The 21,644-nt window shown below is 38.3% G+C and overlaps 1 protein-coding gene across 2 annotated transcripts in view; it reads left to right on the forward strand.

The window, feature by feature from the left end:
- Positions 1–1,469: 1,469 nt before the first annotated feature.
- jakmip2 (janus kinase and microtubule interacting protein 2) overlaps positions 1,470–21,644 on the forward strand; it is a 38,566-nt gene continuing 18,391 nt past the window's right edge. For both annotated transcript variants that reach the window (XM_084729829.1, XM_084729830.1), the window contains exons 1-3: positions 1,470–1,786; positions 18,820–19,068; positions 21,323–21,577. In XM_084729829.1, the coding sequence (XP_084585955.1) occupies positions 18,940–19,068; positions 21,323–21,577 (384 nt within the window). In that variant the 5' untranslated portion in view covers positions 1,470–1,786; positions 18,820–18,939. The remainder of the gene's footprint in view (positions 1,787–18,819; positions 19,069–21,322; positions 21,578–21,644) is intronic.

Consider the following 21,644-nt stretch of genomic DNA (forward strand, 5'->3'; position numbering starts at 1 on the left):
CACATGCGGGGAAAGCTTTACCAACTGAACTATGGGAGCACCCATTAATCAGATATTTTATAGTAATTTCAAACTTACAAAATTGAAACTTAAAAATGTTTTATTTATTTAATTTTAATGACTTCTCATGGCTCACCTGTAGTACTTTCACTGCCCACCAGGGGCTGTGGCCCACTCTGGGAATCCCTGGTGTAGGATAAAGATTTTCTTAAATAGTCCAAGTGTAATTGCACCTTTTGTACAATTTAATGCAAGCATGGCTGCAGACTCTCTCTACCTCCTCACAATTGTATTATGAGTGTAATTCATTTGCCAAAAAATGCAAATAAAGAAACTTAAAGATTAATATGATTAAATGCATTATTATTCCAATTTCTTTTTTAAAAAAATCTATAGATATTGCGATAATATTGTCATTGTGAATGCTTTTCTTCGTGACAGCCCTAATGGAGAGATGGTAACGTGCTGCCAATATACGTGAAACACTCCTTGGCCTTATTGTTGATAAGTGTAAATACAAATAACAACACATAAAAATGCCATTTTAGTGGTTATGATATATGTTTATTGTCTTCATAGGGTAACTTATCTTGGACTCACAGTCATGGTCATAATGCCATATGGCAAAAACTACAAATTTTCTTCCCATTAATGGGAATCAATAGAGCTTTTTCATTGCAGTCATATTGATATGAAATAGTGGGGTAAACACAGGTGTCACAAATGACAGTTTGACCCTGAAGCAAATAGGTCACTATTTTCGTGTTGCATAAAGCCTGATTGTTCCCTTGACTAAGTGTTTAGGCTGTCATGGCGGTTGCTGTCATAATATGGCATAATGTGCACAGTTACCATGGTTACACATTACTCAGGTCATTCTTCAGTGGCACCAGAGAGAATTATTGTCAGTAGCTGAAACAGTTAGCTAGCTAGCTTGTCAAAGTTGGACAGCAAATAAAACAACAACAACAACAACAACAAAAACAACAAAAGAAAGCCAAACTGGACAGAAGATGAGAAAGTTGTTCTTCTCGAGGAATATGGAAAGTACGTTCAACTCAATAACCAGAACAAATATGCCAAAGCAGATGTGGTAAGAAGTAACTGAAACAATCCATCCGAGAAATCTGCTGAGAGCAATGAAAAATAATTGCCCACCCAGGTGATTTTATGCAACATTATTTATTTATTTATTTATTTTTTACTAAGACTCCCTTAGATGAAATTGCCAAGTCCTTTTATGCAACTGAACATTTCCATTGAGCTAAAATGTGACTCTGACCTGCATGGAAAGGAGCCTCAATTAGTATCAACGGTTGCACCTGTGTTCAAAATATAAATGGCAAAAAAAAAAAAAAAAAAAATAGCTATACATATCATGAATGAACATAACGTGGAATTAAAAATAAAATTGTTGAAATTAAAACGTTTACTCTGGAACATTTTGAGAACTCTGTGAACCCTTATGTGGACTGTTTCAGGAACGTTATGGACGGTTGAATGACCGTTTCCTGTGTGTTTGTTGTGTGCTGGTGGACTGCGGCGGTGCTGGGGCCGCCGGCGGAGCTGGAAACCAGTGAGCTCATTGTGGCTGCATGGAGAGGAGGGCGGGGCTCCCAGCATCATCACCACCGGCCATCACTGCTTCATTGTACGAGGCTGCTGCTGCTGCTGCTGATGCTGAGATCATAAGCGGAGGAGGCGATTTTATTCCGAGAAAGGAGCATGTCATGGACACGGTTTCACACAGATTAGGACTCCGCACACGATGAGCATCGATTACGAGGTAAGGTAAAGAAAGCCGTGCGTAAATCCTGCTGCTGCTGGGTTTAACATCGTCTGAACTGGGAGTTACTGGGACTAGCGGGCCTGTTGGTTTGAGTCAGGTTGATCATCTCAACCAGCAGCGATGCGAGATTACAGATTGTTTTTTACGCCAATGCCGCTTTGAACCATTAAGGTAACATTACGGCAATGTGTGTCATTATCGTGCACGATAATATAAAACCGTAAATCTTGTCCTACTCGCGTGTGTAGCTTCGGTTTAGCCTGCATGTCGGAAGTGGCAGAGCTCGGCCTACACTAGCAAGCTCCTCCAAGATGACGAGGATGGAGCTTGTGTCCGCTTTGGGATTTTCATCGCCATGCAGGCCCATCTTACACACGCTGCACCGAGCATCGTCTGTGTGTATCTCTGCGGCTGGTAGGCTTTAGATAACCCGACTTGTTGTGCAGTGAAGCTTCCAGCTGGTGATGCCTGTGCCTCAGGTAAAGCCAGATGCCAGATGCAGTATGTGCATTTTTTTTTTTTCCTTCTGCTTGACAGGTCATCATCACACATTACTGGACATGTTTTGAGAGGATGCTGCAGTGATGTTTCAGGAGAATACTGTGGTACAGTCAGTGGGTTGGCAGGGCCTCCAGACTGAGGCACAGAGTCTGCTGTTGAAGCCTGCAGCTGCCTCGGGGTGTTACACTGGCCTGATTCAACACACATCACCCCTGCTGGGGAGGCATTTGTCACACTGGGGTCAGCACAGATGTAGGCTAGTTAATAGTTTATGGATTTAATTGCAGAAAGAAGAAATGTTCAATAGCACACATAGATGGAGCAAAACGAAGCAAACGGATGAATAAGGTTTGATAAATAACTCCAAAGGGATTCAAATGTGTCATTAGACCTTTGCACATCAGCCATGTTGACATGAAATAAGGTAAACACAGGTGTTATCAGTGATACAAAGTAAGGTCCAGTGTGTAAAATTTACTAGGATTTAATGGCAGAATATGGCTGAAATGGAATATAATATTCATAAGCATGGTTTCATTCATGTATATTCACCTGAAAATAACAATTATTAGGTTTTCTTTACCATTTAATGAGCCGTTCATGTCTACAGAAGGCAGGAGTCCACCTCCAAGGAGGCTGCCATGTTAAAAAATTGTGTTTCTGCTAGGGCTGCACAATTATTTACACAGTGGAGATTGCAATATTGCCAAATACAATAGTCAAACCATGTAATGAGCATTATAATGATTTACTGTAGGGCTGCAGAGAAGCCCTGGCCTACAAGTCTTGTTCTCCAGATGGAAGAAAACCATGTCTGTTTTGACACCAACAAATGTCACATTATCATGATTTTAATAGTTTACTTCAGTAAAAAATGAACATTGTGATGCAAAAATGCAGGCTTAGTTTCTACCGTAGCTCAGAATGGACAAACTAAACACTGGTTCTAGATTCTTCCTTTCATATTTTTCCAAAGTTATGTGGCCACAGAAGGTTCTCCTACATTCTCCTTAGAAGGGGAGGGTGAGACTAGGTGTTTGCACTCTGCAAGCTCATTGCTACACAACACTAAATTCTACACACTGGTTCCATTCCATTACAGGCCAATCAGAGTCATGGTGCTGCTCATGTCCATGTTGGGTCACTGGCACTGCAAGGCTCTGCTACACTTAATGGAATGGGGCCTTAATTAATATCACTGCTAACAACTGTGTTTATGAGAGCTATGAGAACTGATACTGGATTTCTGACACTGAAACTGATATTAGAGTGCAGAAAAGTTCCAATGTTCATGTAACTGCTGACATTCTTTATACAGGATATATGTAAATGCACATTTCTTGCAATGATGTTATCAAACTCTTGTGACAAAGATATGTAATGGAGGCATATCTTACAGTTCATGAAAATTTATTGTCCAAAGTTATGTCAGGACACTGAAACAGTAAACTGTCACCAGCATTTTAATAATCATAATTATGAACAGAAAACTAAATTAAATAGCACTAAACAAAAAAATTCTTCATCATCTGTGATGTCAAAACATGGGATATAGTCAGAGATCAGAGATTTCATATAGTCAGAGAAAGTAAAAGTGTTCATTCTCCTTTAGTTTATTTATAACATTTCGGTGCAGCTCTGCGGTGCGCTGGGATAAAGTGGCTAACAGCGTGTCACCTGCGGTCCGTTTCTATCACTCCTGTCTCCTTCCATCTCAGTTAGTTTTGTGTTTTGTGGTCATTTTGAGAGTCAGCGTTAATGTAAATGTTATTTATGATTCCCCTTATTTATATTTCCTCATTGAAATGTTATCACTGTGCATTTTGGAAGCTTTATCTGTTTTATCCTGTTATTGTGAAGCACACTGGCTGACAAAGACAAAAAAAAAACACTCATCGACTTGAAGAATCTCAGTTGACTAAGGGGTCTATTACTGATGATTTGAAGTTTTCATATCAGCACACATTAGACAACAAATATGCTTATACAAATATACACTGGTATAGCTGTGATAGGCCAGTATGACGCTGATGATATTGGTTGACCAATATTGGGCTCTGTATTGTATCTGTATTGGGCTCTAGTTTTTACCCTACTGCTTCATATTGATATGGCTGCAGTGAAAAAGGTTTATTGTCACAGTAATGGACCTGATAATGTCAGGCAACAGGATTCATATGTGGCAATGATGTTTACCGTCTTTTGATTGGAGCAGTTAATATTACAAATTTGCCATAATTTGTTTTACATTGTAGAACGTGACACCTCTAAGTGGCCTGCCTGCTATCTGGTCCTGTTGCATTGCAGTACATTGTCATATAATTTCACAGATATATTTTCCCTTCATGTATTATTGCTCATCTAGCATCAGTAGAAAATCTCATTGATGCAATCAGCTGTTACATGAAGCATTAAGTAGGATTTAAGCTGTAATGCACAACAAGTTAATGCTTTAAAAAGACTTCTAAGGAAGATCAAAAGGTCAAACACTCACTGTAAATGGCTAAAATAACATCAAATTGTGATTGGTCAGTCACATTACATAACCAGTAATGACTTGTACAAAGTCACCTCAGTAGGTCTATCAGATCACACTGAATCACAGTGAATTTTCTTTGTATTTATTGTTTTTGAGCTGTAATGCAATTTAAAAAATAGAATGTAAATTCAATGTTACATGCAGCTCATGGAGCATGAAACATTAGTAGAGCTCTGTTCGTACACTGAGTCGGTATTTTGACAGGAGGGAGATGGATTAGAAGTCATTTATGGCCTAAACTAAGAGGCAGAAAACATAAACCAAAACCAAACATAATCCAGAAACAAGCAGGAGAGTGCTGCGTGTCTTCAGTTGACATGATGACTCTTTAAACCAACTTACATCACAACCAGATCCCAGACTGATAAAACTTAAGGGCACTCCTGGCTTTGGTTTGACTTTTCTTTTGCTGACTAGATTGCATAAACACAAACTGTCTCAATCAGAACATCCCAGTAGGTTTGTGGAATCACACTGAGTGTTTTTTTTGAGTGATATAATGTACTTTAAAATGCTTTAAAATTCAAGTCAAATGCAAAACATGCAGCAGATGTGAACATAGAACTCCATTTCCGGCATTAGTAGTGCTCCGTTCACACACTGGATTGGCAGTTTGACCTGAGGCAGCTGAATTAGAAGTCATTTTTGGCCTGTGCAGACAAAACATAATCCACAGAAGAGTACTGCTCGACTTCAACCAACGTGCCAGCGCTTTGAACCTACTAATGCCACAACCAGACCACAAACTGATTAAACTGAAGTTCCTCATTGACATTGTGGAAGTGACTAATTTTTGCAGACTCGATTGCATAACCTGGATTAGTAAAAAGAATGATAGAAATGTCCGATTTTGGTCTGGTATTAGGAGAAGCTTGGATTCCTGTTGTACATGTGAATGAGTAATTACAGACAGCACTCAGTCTGTTAATATGATAATACTTTTTGATTAAATTCGGGAAAAAAGTTGGTGAAGATTTTTCTAAATTTTGTCACGTAGGGTTATCTGTCAAGCTGAGATGGTGACAGGATATTGCAACATATATGGGATCGGCACCGAAGTATTGTCATGGTCGAATTGTGAGCCCTCAGCCCTACTAGCTTAGCTCAGTCGCCACCAAACTGACACCTCTGGGTAGCAGACAGCTAGCTGGGGCTTCATCTAATTGGCCAATTTATCCTTGGTTCCATCTGATAGGTAAAATGTTCACGTGCTGAGTGTAAATGCATGGGGTGTGTAAATAAGATATTTTTTTTGTTATTCATTGCATTTTTTGGCAGTCTTTTACAATGAATTTATTATTATTATTATTATTATGCAAGTTCATATTGCAATGATGATGAAAATATGATTTCTTAGGCAGTATGAATGAGTTTTAAATCAAATGCATCAATCATAACTAGATTACATATTAAGAGAGGTTTTACCTTTGGGCTTATTTGCCAGAATTTGGCATTTGATCAGGTAGAATCCGATCCTCACTTCTCTGAAAATGTTCTGCAGCCATGATCTTGTCAACAATCAAATATACTGTGTCTAAGGTGCATCTTCCCCTGAGGTTTACCAGTAGCTGTTTTTGTTTAGTTTTTTAAAATATCACGCTAATCAATAGACTGCTGCAGGACTGTGTATGAAAACCCAGAAATTAGATAGTATATTCAAACTTCTGGTTAGTCAGCAGGTCTTTTAGTTGTTTTTTTGGGATTTTGACGAGGGAACCAGAGTGAGACTGAACTTTCGTCAACTGCTTCACTACAGAGCTACTTCTGTCTTGCCTAGCTGGCATTTTCAACATAGTTCTAGAGGGCTTATTGAAATACTGAATATGATTCCCAAAAGCAACGAAAGCTTATCTTATTCTTTAATCCTCACCCTAACCCCAGGCAAAATATGGCTCGTACAGTAGTCTGACTGGGTAATGGATGACAGATGGCAGGTCTCGATATAGAAAATGTTGGCTCTAGGTTGAGAGATTTATTTTGGAAATGAAAGACTGCAGAGCTCAATAGCCTTTTGTTTACGAGCGGAAAGGGAGATGCCCACTTATGTCTAATCTCAGCCCTTACATGCTCCGAAATGAATATGAAATGCCAATTTCTAAATGTTAATAGCTGAATAGATGCAAATAGCAACTTTTGCAGAACACAGTATCCTCATCTTTCATTTCCCTTTATGACCTATAAAATTTAATGGTAGTAAATGAAGCAGATTTGGAAAACACTTGTGTAAAATTTCTAAATAAAACATTGGCTTGTAGTCCAAATTACCATGAAAAAAACTGGAAGGATTTCAAAAAGAGAAAAAACCCATCAACCATGAAACCATACACCATAAGAGTACAGTCAAACTGAAGCGAGGCTTGTTGCTTTTCTGTTAGTATCCTGGCAGACTTGGTTTGGAAAATGCTGGCCTGACACCAAAAATTGATGTTTGAGGAGTCAAAAGTGGGTCATGGTGCCAGTGTGCTTCATGTGTCACTGTAGTCAGCAACCTCCAGAGAATTATTACCCAACTCTGTAGCTCCATTGTGCTTTTGATTGTCTTTGAGTTTGTTTTGATTTTATGGACTGCAAGCTCACTGTATGGTTTAATCTTACCATTCTAACCAACCCCTTTTCCAACAGCTTTTTTTTTATTAAAAAATGAATGTTACCTGATACCACCCACTGCTCAGCACCAAATGGCAGACAGAGTCAGAGACTAACTTGTGAGAAAAGTTAAATATTTAGCAGCTAAAGACCCAAATATTTTTTTTCTCAGGAGGTAATGGAGACTAGACCAAGGTCTTGGCCCAGATATCTGTTTTCCAGGCCAAGCCCCAAAAAACACTGGCTGTGGCCCCCAGAGGCAATGGTTGTCGATGTTGACACTAGCCATTGGGTGCCAAAATTTTGTGTAAGTAGGCAACTTTACCATAATAATGTTGCTGCATGTTTGATGGATGCAAGTAAGTGAGTAAGTAAACTTTATTTATAAAGTGCCCTTCAAAACCACAGTTACAAGATGCTGTACATTGAAAGCATTCCCTGAAAAATAATAATAAAAACAAACACCAACAACAAAAACTACCCAGAAGCCAAACATGTTACAGGTTAAAATATTTTGGAATAAGAGTAAAAACAATAAAGCAACAATAGGAAATAAACACAATAAAACTACCATGCATTGCAAGATAAAATACTAATGGTATAATTTAGTTTTTAGCAGCTTCTTAAAGCTATTGACTGACGGTGTTTTTTTATAGCTAGAGGAAGATGGTTCAAAGGGTGGGAACCACAACTGCAAAAGCTCAGTCACTTTTGGGTTTGAGCTTAGATTTTGGGATTGCCAGAAGGCCTTGTTCCTTAGACCTCAGTGTTCTCACCATATAGAGAGATGAAGCAATAATTCTGAAATATAAAGTGGGGCCAGTAAGTAGGCAGTGGTTTCCTGGGTCAATTTTATAAGAAGATAAAATGTCAATGTTGCAGTAAGAGCTTGTTCCCACTGTTCAAAGGAAAGCAAAACAATCAAAGAAAAAATAAATGTTAATTCATACATTGTATAAATATGTTGTTGGCTTATACATTATCCATTTTTTGCCAGGAAGGTGAAGTCATGACCAACACTATTCTCACTGTGACTGGCTAGTACTTCTTGTCCTTTTTGTTTGGGTCCTTTGGGTTTGGCATGAGGAATGTGATTGGTTATTGTAAGGATATCAGGGTAACCCAATCAGGTGCGCAGTAGGTCAGGTCATGCCTTCGCCATCCTGGGCAAAAAAGTATTGTACACAGTGTAGGTATCATTCTTTGCTCAGTATGTAGGCTACACATTGTATAGATGATGAGTTCATATCCAGTCTATAATCATAATACATTTCAAGTCCCTGCCTGATTTCTGAAGATACTCTCGGCAATTAATGCATTATTTGGCACACCTTAATTTTTTAGGGCAATTTAAATTATACTTCAGTGGATGGCAGTGTGATGGATGTGTTATCTGGTTGACCTGCTTGCTAGTTCTTAGAGGAATACTGTAAACAGCTTTTGCGAGATCCAGTTAAACCCTTTCTGGCGTGGCTGTAGCAATTTCATTAACTTGTGTCAGTCCATATAAACTGGTGTTCAGTTTTGTCAGATGGTGTCATTCCCTGTTTGGAGCAGCTAGTACTGCACACTGTAGCTGTTGGGTGTCCTCGTCTGTTTTGACAGCTACTAGGAGTGCCGGTAAGTCTGCATCTTAAGTCCTGCATTGATGTTGACTCAGGCTGTTGCTTTTATAGAGGTAGTGTATGGTGATTGGTGTTGTGTTAACTATATTGAGTGCTATCCTGTAATGCCAGTCTGTCTTCATTGCAAAGTTAGAAACATGGCTTCTTTTTATAAACCAGTACATCAGTAATTCACACTGTGGTTGTATTTTGGTCCAGTTTGTTGTTATGTTTGTTGTAAAGGGTTTGAAATCAGTCTGCATGGTGGATGAGAAGTTCTGAGTTTATCCTAGTTTCTTCTGCCAGCATTGAATTCTTCATGTTTTGTTTTTTTTTATATTATGTGAGGATTTCCTCACTATTTTCTACCACACAATAGCCTCTGCTGCAAAAGCAATATGCACTAGGCTATTTGTAAACTTTATTGTTTTATTTTTTATATTTGACCATGAAGCTTTATTAGCTTCAAACATAGAAATCCAAAAATTATTCAGAGGGGATTTTGTCGAGACAAAATCCTCTAAAATTTGGGGTCCTTGGTGTAGTGTGTGTCTATTGTGGTAGTCCTTGGCATGAAAATATTTGGGAACCCCTATATTAAAATATTGTATATTGATGTCAGTTTGTATGTCTTATAAGAACAGATGAACAGCACAAAACAATACAACACAATGAGCAGAAAGATAAACAGCAAGTTCAGCACTTCAAGAAACTTAAATAGAAAATTGACACTAAAGAAGAAAAAAGAAAAAAATTAGAAAAAAAAAATGTTTTGTTTTTTTTTTTAATAAAAGAGCTGTGCAGTTTTGTGCAGGAAGATACAAACTATTCACCAGGGAATGTGCAAAAGTTCACAGTGTGCAGTAGAAGATAAGATGACTTAATCAAGCTCAGTTCAAAGCCTATTAAATAGTGCCTGCTAAACCAGTTGCTTTAAATTCTTTCTTTAAACGAGACATATCATCTGCTAAAACTTCCTGTGTTTAAATATTAAATCTATTCCAATGTACAGTCTGTCCTGTGAAAAGTGCTGAGTATTGATATTCCCAAGAAAAATAGAAATGAAGGATTCCTGCTTTTTGTTACACCCAATAACAAAGGGAAAGGCTAACCTCTACTTACCCTAAAATATGTTTAGTATCCACAGAGCAGAGTGATAAACTGTATAAGTAATACCTATAAAATTAGAAGTGGAAGGCAAAATAGGTTAGACAGTTGAGGCAACATCCGGTGCATGGCCCAGTATCGCCCATGATGTCTGTCTGTGTGTGTGTTAGTTCATTTGACTAGCCGGCGGATTATTTCCCGGCGCAGTCTGAAAATGGACTATGACGGTAATCAGATTGACTCGGGCTCACAGCAAATTCATATCTGGTCTAACCTTTGAGAACAGTATCTGGCTGCTGTGAATGGTTTGTAGGTTAATACAGTATTAGTAGCCATGGTGAGTTGTGGTTGGCTGTGAATGATGTATTCAGCTGGACCAACTTGAATATAGATGAATCATCAGTGAATCATCATCACCATCGCTGTCATGTTTTTGTTTTACTCTATGCAAACTAGTTTGTGTACATACTGTTAAGTTTGACCAGTCAAAGAACAAAAATAAAAATATAATAAAAACAAAAGAAATATAATACGCCTGCAACTAACAATTCATTCCTGATCAAATAATTGTTATAAAATGGTGAGAAAACAGTTGAAAATATCCAGAAAATGTTTCCAAAGATCAAGATTATTTATTATTTTGTCCAACCTTCAGTCTACAACAAAGATACTCATTTATAATGATATAAAACAGCCCTTAAATGCGACCGTCCTACTGCCAATTTTTTAAACCTGAGCCAGGTACAACAATGATAACAATAATATCACAGGGTTCAGTAGTATACAGCTGTTAAAAATAATATGGATAATATAATATAATGTGATGTGTATTGGATTGGTACTCGCTATCGTCTGATAGCGTACAGAGTTCAGGTGTTGGAATCTGAAAAAAAAAAAAAAAACCGAAAACAAAAATAGAATAAGAATGTCTCTAGTACCAATATGAAAATAATTTATATATATATAAAAAAAGATATATTTGTATATTTTTTGCGTAGAAATCATTCATTTTTTTACTATATCTTTATTTACTGTGTTGTACATATGATTACTACAGCAGCTGACATAACTATTCACGTGTGAGAGAAAACCAGCTGAACTGTGACTCCAGCCTGGTGTTGGGAAGTAGTGTTGAGAAATGTGGGTTGAAAAAGCATCCATTATCTAATATGAATAGCTTACTAGCAGACACAGGTATTGGGTAAACCTCCCTGCTCTGCTGTAGCTGTGTGTTTTCTGTATTAAAATATTAAACCAGCTCTGTATGTAAAGGCTGTCAGGTGGAGAGGGGAGTGCTGAGCAAGCATGACCTGTACATAAAGCAAAGGAAGCAGCAGACTCATTACAGTTATGCATTGGCAGGAATCTGATGATACAGTATGTATCACAGGAGTTATGATTCAATATATTATGAGATATTAAAGGTTTTCCCTGGTTTTTTTTTTTTGAGACAGAGGTGGCAAAGGCTGGAGAACGTGTGGTATATGCAGTTTGGTGATGCACCTTTAGACTGACCTGGGCTTGAAAAACTTGAGATCAGACAAAGAAACTAGAGAGAAAAAGATCAGAAGGACATGAGATTTTAATAAATCCTGAACTTTCCTCACATATATTAATATAAAGAAGAAGTACTAAAAATCCAATAAAAATGGTGTGTCCTCCTTTGTGCATTTGTGATTTTTAATCATAACTCGCACTAAGTCAATACAAAGGCATTGAAAGTAAAATAAGCTTTGTGTCATTCAAATGGTAATTTATTGACGGTCCCTCAGTGAACTGGCAGAAGCACTTGTTGCTTCTGATCAGGTTAAGCCAGGATGAACAGGAGGCTTATTACTGTGGGATCACTGTCGCACACTTTTTAATGGACTGAATGGATAAAGTGCCTGGAGTACAAACAGCGTTTGACATATTAATCAGGCAAAATATCCGTGCCGACTTTCAGGTATGTCCTCTAAATGATCTGTCAAGTATCAGCACTCAAACAGGAAGCCACTGAGCTTTGATGTCCAGTCTTCTTTACTTCTGTAACTTAAACTAACAGCTTTCATTACAAACTCGCATTTGTTGGCCTCACGATTATCTTAATCTTGCAGAAGTTGTGAATGTGTCATTCCCTCGATGCCATGTGCCATGCCTGTGTGCAATGTGCTGTGCTTTGTATAAGATCACCAAAGCAGTTTCTGATAAAAGGAACAGTAGTTTTGGCATAAACAAAAGCCTTTAGGCCAAGAAGAGAATCAATGCAGTATAACAAAACATGATATCGCTACACTGTCAGTGCACGATATGCAAATTGACATATTTTCGTAATCGATTATGTCGATCACATTGACAAATCACCCCCAGCCCTAACATAATCACATGTGTTGCTCACAGTATGTAACAAAACAAAACAAAGCTGTGCTGTAGATGTACTTTGGCCATACATTACAGAGACCTTTGCGAGGTTGGTTTGTTTTGTGTCCCAGTATAGGACGGCCCCCTGATAATCATTGATTGGAATCATTGGTCGGAGCCTGCAGAGTTGACTGATTTTCTTCTGGTTGAGCATTTGTTTTTTTGTTTTTTTCACTTTATCAGTCAGTGCTCATTACAGTTACAGGATAAAACACTTACAAGCTTCCAAAAATGCACAGGAATAACATTTCACTGAGCAATTAAAGGTAACCATAAAAGATCTATTGTTATATTGGCTCGTGCACTTAAAAAAAATATCCTTGGGACCACATGCGCTGTAGGTTGACTGATCAGAGAAGGTGAAACTGCCATTGTACACAGAGCAATGTAACAGTATGACAGGCTGTAAACTTTACAAACTGAGTCTCATAATCACCACAAACCACAGAACTAACTGATGGAAGAAGAGGAGGGTGATAGAAGCGCAGACCAGCTGCAGGTGCGCCCACAGAGCAGGTGACGCTCACTTGTTTTCTTGTTGTTTGTGCTTGTTTTTGTGACTGACAGGCTCAGACTGTTATTTTTTACTGTCTGACAAAATTATGGAAAGGATCACGGCAGTGAGTTATTTTAATGAGTGAGATACGTTTCTTTTAAAGAAACAGATGTTTAAATTGCTCTCACGGAACTCACCAGAATCATTTTGCATCATCTTCAGCTCTGTTCAGACTTCACAGGGACTAAATAAAACTCACCAAAAAAGTCTCGGTTCATCTTTCCCCTGTCCCAACAATCACCAACTCTGGTTTGCTCGAAATGAATCCTTAATTCATGGTGTAAAGGAGCGCACAAGACAGGTGATGTTGGACAATGGCTGCAGCCTCAGGAGAGAAGCTCCACAGGTTTGCTAAATTAATAACTGAACTGTTGGAGGATGCACACTTTTAATTTCTCGGACTGTGTGAAAATCTGATATTTTCACGTTACAGATGACAAAGACAGGCATTAAAATGCAAGTCTAACTGGTCAAACGCACTGTAAAAAAAAAAAGAAAAAAGGATGAATTGGCTAATGTCCTAGTCCCAGTAAGTGGTGACCCAGTAAATGGTTGTGTTCAACAATGTAACTATGGGACAAAATGTCCCATAGAGTAAATCTCCTGCAGCACTTGGAAAATAATTAAGGTTTGGAAGTCAACCTTAAGCTAAATTCTTAAGCTTAATTATGTGTTGCTGTGAGAGAAAAGACAGGGCAGTATGGTCCCGTTAGCAGCATACCGAAATGGTACATCCTATATCAGAGCACAAATTCCGTATAATAAAAGCAATATTAAAAATAACAATAACATATTCTAACCCTCCAAAAATTCAAATTTAAACACCCTAAAACTAAACTACTCTACTAATGGACTTGTTCTGAGGTTAGGATTTGTTCAGGCTTTCTATACTTAAATACATATATAAATATACTTAAATTCTTGCTTAAGTCATATGAATTTAGTTATTATTTTTCTACACAGATAGATAAAAGGGTGTATACAAGAAGTTCAAGAGACCAAAGGTTAGGGTGAGATGAGTTCAGGTGTTTAGATTGTAAAATAAAATATTTTATTTCTTTCTAGTTTTAATCTTCTCATGGTATGGTTATTGTATATTCTTATTTGAGTGTGACTCTGTTGAGAGTCATCCCTTTTACATTTATTAACATAGCTCTGTAAATAAAACCTTTTGTTATATTGTGTGGAAACTCACTGTAGCCAGACAGTATCATGCCACCGTGTCTCCACCTCACAGTGAATATAACTCACCTTGAATCAGCCAAAAATTTTGGACCTGAGAGAATCTTTTCCCTCAACAAGACCAAGGAAAACATCCTTTATTGTCACTTGTCACTGGGTTTGACATTTTATATAGAAGTGTTAATTATTTAGTCTTAAAACTAGAAATAATAACTAAACTGTGCCACCTAAGTTTTAAGGTATATCCATATACATTAAGCTGAAGTTACCTCTGCAAAACATTGCATATTCATCAGTTATTGATTACAGGCATTAGTGTCAGTGTGTTACAGTCCATTATATAAGAGTTTCCCCCCACATTGTAAATCATGTTTGAAATTGTTACTTTGCCCTTTTTTTCCACATGATGTGCTGACATCACATGCACTGTACTTTGTGTACAGTGACTGATCCAGTTGTCTTCTTTGTGTGTTTCTTTGGACAAACTCCATAAGTGATGCTTAAAAAGAGCAGCAGCACTTTAAAAGGGACCCTAACACTGCCGAGTGTTGAGCCCATGCAGACTAAACGTGGTGATGATGACTGCTTCATCTCTAATCTGTATCTCAAAATCTTTTAAGCGATGTTACGTCATCCCTCCTCTGATTATGACGGACACCATCCAGCACCTCCTGAGTCATCATGGCTAGCACAGGCCCAGTTCTACGAGGGTGCAAAAGCATGCAATGTACCCTTAGTTTTATATTTTATACCATCAGTTGAACTTTGAATAATAAATAACAAGTACAATGTGGTTGGAATTCTTGCTGTTCCCAACTGCCCCTGTAAGCCTCTGTTTGGGAATATATTCAGGAGATACAAACTGCCTCATACACATCGTCTATTATGGTTTCATGTATACGCAGCAGTGCAATGTGGAAAAGGACTAGTTGAAGTTGAATATAGATGGATTATTGAATACTTTCTCAGTCAGTCACAACACTGGTCTCATAGCCAGTCACAGTTAAACGTGATAATGAAGCTTCCAGGGGCCACATAAAGATAGTTTTTTTTGTGTGTGTGCGTGTTTTAACTTTTTGCTAATTGAGAAAATGACATCAAAATGCTTAATTCATGAATGTCTCTGGGCCTCCCCACTAACTTGGACTATTCTGTGATCTTACTGTATATCTGTGGAAATTATCTAGGAAGACAGTGGCCAACCAAAAAGACAATACTCATCCCAGCCACAGCCTGTTCACCGTGTTGCAGTCTGACAAGAGATACAGAAGTATCTGCTGCTGTACCACTAGACCAGTTTGTTTCCTTAGGCTGTGAGACTCTTGAGTTCATCCTTCTCATACAGCCATAAACAAAAGCTTATTTTTATGACTTGTTATTTATTTGCAAGAATTGAAAAAGCAGGAGAACAAGTGATGTGGAGGGCCTCATGTCTGTGTTTACTTTAGCTCCTGGTATCAGGCATAAATATTCTTTTATTTGTTGGAAACTTAGTTCTCCATATGTGTTGCACTGAATAGTTCATATTCAGCTGCATATTAACCTCTTAACTATACCAACTGAACACATTTTCCCCTTTCACTCAAAAGAAAATTCCACATATTTATTTCTTGGAAAGTAGGCCTGTTAGGATGCTATGTAAAATAAAGCGTTACTGTAACCACAAATTTTATTGTAACAACACTGTAATAAAGAGCTGTGCTGACTGGGACCGTACCGTAAGTAGTAGAGATCGGTTTCTCATTTTGTAAATAATCCATAATATATTTACACTGTGTCCAACCACATTAGTTTAGCCAAGCAGTAACCACAGGATTTCTAGTTCAATCCATAACACTCGCAGTTGGAGGCAGGTTGGCAGTGCATCTGTGTTGACATCTGTTTCTTTGCAAAGTGTCCTGGAGCAAAGCACTGAGGCATAATTGTGGCACTTTGGCCCAGAGTTTGAACTTCACCGAAGAAAAGCTTGTACTCACCGTTGGGACTGCTGTGTGTATATTGCATGTGATGTATGGGTAATAGACAACAGGCTCAGTTCAGTGAGCTGCTTGTGAACTCAGTGAAGGTCATCTTCTTCCAGCCAGTCTCGTCTCAGGTAATGGGTCTAAAAAAATGTGCATTATATGCATTTCTGTGGTGCACGTAGACTGCGCCACATTAACCTTTCTTTTTCTGCCTGTAGTCCATAGTTTAAACTCTCCATTGACGTATATTAAACACACGTGGTCCATGTCATAATACCGCTGAGAGATGCAAACTTCATGTAATGATGTGTCTGTCACAAAGTTAAAGTTTGATACAGATGCAGACTTAATTGGGCAGGAAGACGCTGGTGGAGGATTAATATTCTACTGTAAACTGAGCTGACACTTAAATAAGTCAAGAATATTTATGTTTAATAAAAAATTCCCAAAAGAAGAATGTTATTCCATAACAACTAAATGGCCACGGCTGCGCAAAGTGATTTTGGTTGGTCCACTGATCACCAGTCAATCCATCAAAAGCATCAGACTTTCTCATAGTCTGAGCCCTGCTGCTTATATAAGCCCTAAGCATGTCTGTCTGCAGCACTCAGCAGGTCATTGGCTTTCAGCTGACCTCAAGCTGTGCATGAAGAAAAGGCAAATAGTAGGGCAGGAAGGATTACTACTGACTTTTTATACCCAGAGAACCATTTCCAAAAAACACTCTTCTGGTATGTTATGCATCCATTCGTTAAAGCCTGGATGCCAGTGACTGCCTTGTCAAACCTTTTATCTCTTCTGTTTGTTGAACTCTTGAGCTCTCAAGCTCGTCACTATGGCAGTTTACTTACACTGCAAAAATATGTGGATGCCTCTTCACTTTTAGCACTTACTGTCCATCTGTTTACCACAATATTATATTTTTTTTCAATTTTATCTTATATTCTACACATGTATTATATTACATGAAATATATTTTATTCCTATGTTTAGTCTAAAATTTATTCTGCACTAATTTGTTTCATTACTTGCTTTATTTTCTTTTTTAAATATATTGTAATTTGACAAGTGACGATGAGTCCTACACTGTAAACTGATCAACTTTTTATAACTCTCAGCTGTCTGTCAATATAAAGTTATCCTGAGAGCAAAAGCCTACTGCTTAGAAAAAAGAGAGGCAAGGGTTTCTTTTTTTATAGAGATATTTTGTGGGGGTTTTATGCATTTAATGTCATAAGATAGCTGAAGCTATGACAGGAAAGGGGGAGAGAAAGTGGGGGAATGACATGCAGCATAGACAGGAGTCGAACCCACAGCCACTGCAGAGGACTCACAGTCTCAGTGCTTCTTTAATTCTCAGATGACATATGATCATTTTATGATTTGTCATAGTAAAAATGGTATAGATTTCTCTATTAATAAAGAACTTAAAACTTGAGATGCTCTTTTTTACTAGCAAAGGAGAATATAGGTAAAAGAGTGACTGTAGAGCGATGTGTCTTATAGCAGAGAAAGAGTTCACAGCTGTCAAGCTAAAAACATGGGCACTGAGACCAAGCTACTATAGCATATGAGAAAGAGTAGACTGAAACAAATGGCTGTTGGCTGGGCTAATCAACAGGTCTGAGTGACAACAAAAGGTGAATAGAAGTCAGGAAATCCCAGACAATATATTTAACAATACAACCTGATGGTGGTACATTTGGCTGATCCCTGCAACACCTATGGCAATGTAGTATCTATCTCTAAAATCTACCCAAACCCTGTGTCTGCCTTGGTGTGTGTCTAGGGAATGTAAGCAGTTCAGAAAAGCTTCTCAGTGGCGATCTTCCTGGATGAGTAGTTTAAATGGTTTCACCCACACTGGTCTATTAAGCAATATAAATGGTTTAAATACGGAGCTTACTGTCTCAGAGAAAGGCGGGCACCTTATAAGAAAATGCAAAGACAGTAACAAGAGTAATATTACCTTTGATGTCAGACTCATTGTCCCAGGCAGTCCAAGTATTTAACTTTTTCCTCTCAGTGTTAATTCATGGTGATGCAGTAAGACAGTTTGTAAGTCTGTCGCTCTCCCCAGCAGCAGTTGACACAGTATGATGAGAGAACTCGTGCACACTGTACTTGCAGTAAACTTTTAGATGAGACATAGTGGTCCTGAGACCGGAGCTTTACCCGATGTTAAGGACAGTGTGCTGCAGTACTCTCTTCTTTTGCCCATGGATTTTCCTCCTATGCACCTATCTACAATAAACTGGAGGTATGCATGAGCATTTAATTCTCTGACAGGGAATGATACCTTGTGGCTTCACATTCGGGTTGGGCGATTGTATGAATAATGCTGGTTGTCTTTTCTGTGGAGATTTTTTGTGTGCGTGCACTTTCAGAGATGAATGTCTACAGTAATTCTTAAATACAAAAGATTTCTTTATCAGAATTAGAGACTACAGTTCTTATATACATCTTCTGATACACATATTTTATGTGGAGCGCAGGTTAATCTACACATACTCACAGTCTCAATTATATCACCTCTGCAATCTGTCTTATGTCTCGGTCTGTCTCTCTTTGTCTCTCCTCCACCTCCTAAGCCCTTTTGTCTGATAGGAGAATGAGGAAGAGGAGGAACTGGAAAACCGTGGGATCACCTTGGAAAGTTTCTGTGATGTCTCAATGAAAGCATCAGAGGAGCCTCTCTAGTGTTTGACTCGATGGCCAAGAAAGGGCGTACGAAGGGCGAGAAGCCCGAAGCACTCATCTCTGCCCTACAGGCAGCCAATGAAGATCTCAGGTCCAAGCTGACTGACATTCAGATAGAGCTACACCAAGAAAAATGCAAGGTACTGTACATCACAAAATACATACGTTTGCCCTGACTATATGAATATTGTAGGTCAATTCCAGTGTAAAATAAGCAGATTATTACCTCCTCAGAGTCTTAAGTCACAGCAGTGTATATTTTTTGAATGCCAGTCAATAAACTGAATTCTAAAATATGATCAAAAGGAATCTTTATTGCAACCTTTGGACTTTACAAGTTGCAGAGATCTAACCAGGGTCAGATCTGCAAGTTCATCTTGGGACCCAGTACCAGATATGTCATGCTTACGTTTAGACGTTATGTATGTATAGCATTCAGCCAGTTAATGGTAAAGCGCCGCTTATGCTATTTGTACACACCATGTATTCATATAGTCAGCTATTTGCCTTTGTACTTGTGCTTGTTAATATACATCTTAATGCTCTTTACTGATGGGGTTAAATATTAAACGGCATGTTTTACTTCATGTGCAGTGTGTTGCTTGCACAAAATTGATGGTTTTCTTCAACAAACAATAAGACATCTCTCATACATTTGAGATTATCTCTCATGCGTCATCTGGTCCTGAACACAGAAGAAACCGATAATGTCGTTCTATGACTACAATGACAAATGTAGGATTTATTTTTTTGGTCCCAGGTTTCACCTCTAAGGCTGAGTCTGAATGTTAGGACTCCACAGCGCTTGCAGACTCATGGACATGAGGCTTGCATCTGTGAGTGCTGAGGGCTGTCTAAATGCATATTCATCAAGTCCACAAGGGGCCTTAAGGAAACTCATACAAATATGGATGTGAGAATGTGGAAAAAAAGGAATGACAATAATAATATTTAAGACAGAATGAGTAGGATTTTCCTAAAAACAAAGTGTAGATTAATATGAAAACAGTTGCTCTCAATTATCACTTATGACCCACTAGAAGTGTATTATAGTGTCTGTGTCTTTGGCAGTCCTGCTGTCTGCCTGGGTGTTAACCTTTGGGCAGTGGGTGTGTAACCCCCCAGTGAGCAGGGTGTGAGGGCGGGTCTTTATAAAAACGTAGCGACCAGACAGATGGCAAGTGCACATTAAGGAGGAGCTGTCGAGCCAGGGGAGAGGAAACACCATTAAATGTTGTGATTTTAAACCACACCCGACAAATCCTACTCAGTTTGCCTTTAAGAATACATCATATTTATTTTTGAGAACATTCCCCTTTGAATTTTTTCTATATATGTTTATTGATGTAGTGAACTTTAATATTATACATACAGATTATGCACTGGCTGAATGTTATCAATTATGGTATCTATGTCAAAAGTTTGTGAGAGTTCAGTCCACAAGTCTGTAGGTTGGACATTTGGATTCAGCCTTACTTCTGGAGGTTGTTGACAATCATTAATCTGTGCTTAATTTGCAATTAGTGCCCTAAAAAGATATCAAAGAATCAAAAATAGCGTTGTGCTCTTTGTAGTAAGATAATGCATTATTTATTTATCATGAAGTATCAGGTCTCTATTATTCTTAATTATGTTGGTATTTAGATATTTGGTAGATTCATATTTAGGTATGTAACTGCAAATTACATTCCCCTTTAGTGTGGTTGAAGAACCTCTGACTTAATTTTTCCCCCACCACCTGTCAGGCCTCAACAATAGGGACTTCCTGCTTGCCCTGGGCAAGAAAAAAGCCATAACGGGCAAGTAAATCTGGCAACTCACTTGCCAAACAGGACAAGTGGTAGAAAACAATTAAACTGTTAAACTGTTTTGATAATCAGTGAATTGCTTAAGTTAATTTTTCATGCAAAAATGGCAGAAAATGCTGTTTTCAGCTTCTGAAATATGGAGATTTGTCTTTGTTTATTTACATATTAAACTGAATATCTTTGGGACTGACAAGACAAGACATATAAAGACATCACCTTGGACTTAACCAAAACTGGGAAGGACATTTTTCACTTTATAGACATTGCAGCTCTAGATTAAACATGACCATTAACTTTAGTCTTTGTTGTTTCATAACTGCTAGTAAATAAAACAATTTGTAGAGGGTCAAGTAAAAATTGACTTTGCAAGTAGATTTCTGAGCCACTTGCCCAGCATTCAACCCCACCACCATTGTTATGCTCTTGAATTAATGAGAAAGTTGGTGCAAAAACACAAATTTATTATTAAATAACCTTGTGATCTCATGAAATCAATTAAATCAAAGAAGATAAGATATAAATAAACCAAAAAACAATCACTGAAACCCACTTGTATGAAGTAACGTCTTCCTTGTTCCTCTCACAGGTGAGCAAACTAGAGCGAGACAAGGTGCAGGAGGTGAAGCGGGTGCGAGAGCAGGAGCAGCACCGTCACACTGCCATGTTAACAGAGCAGCGGGCCAAGTGGCACGAGGAAAAGCAGAAGGAGCTCCAGGCCCTCAGGGAAAACCTGACACGGCAGCATGAGCAGGAGCTGGCCCGCCACGCCAAAATCAAAGACCAGGAGAACCAGAGGCTCAAAGCCGCGCTGAGCGCCATGCGCGATGGCAGCGGAGAGAAGGTGAGCTGAAACAAATATACGGAAATAAACGCATATATTTCGCACGAAGCAGCAGCTGTTGAAGTGA

This window comes from Lutjanus erythropterus, chromosome 11 (assembly GCF_056507025.1).
Source record: "Lutjanus erythropterus isolate fLutEry1 chromosome 11, fLutEry1.hap2, whole genome shotgun sequence".
Taxonomy (NCBI): Eukaryota; Metazoa; Chordata; class Actinopteri; order Lutjaniformes; family Lutjanidae; genus Lutjanus; species Lutjanus erythropterus.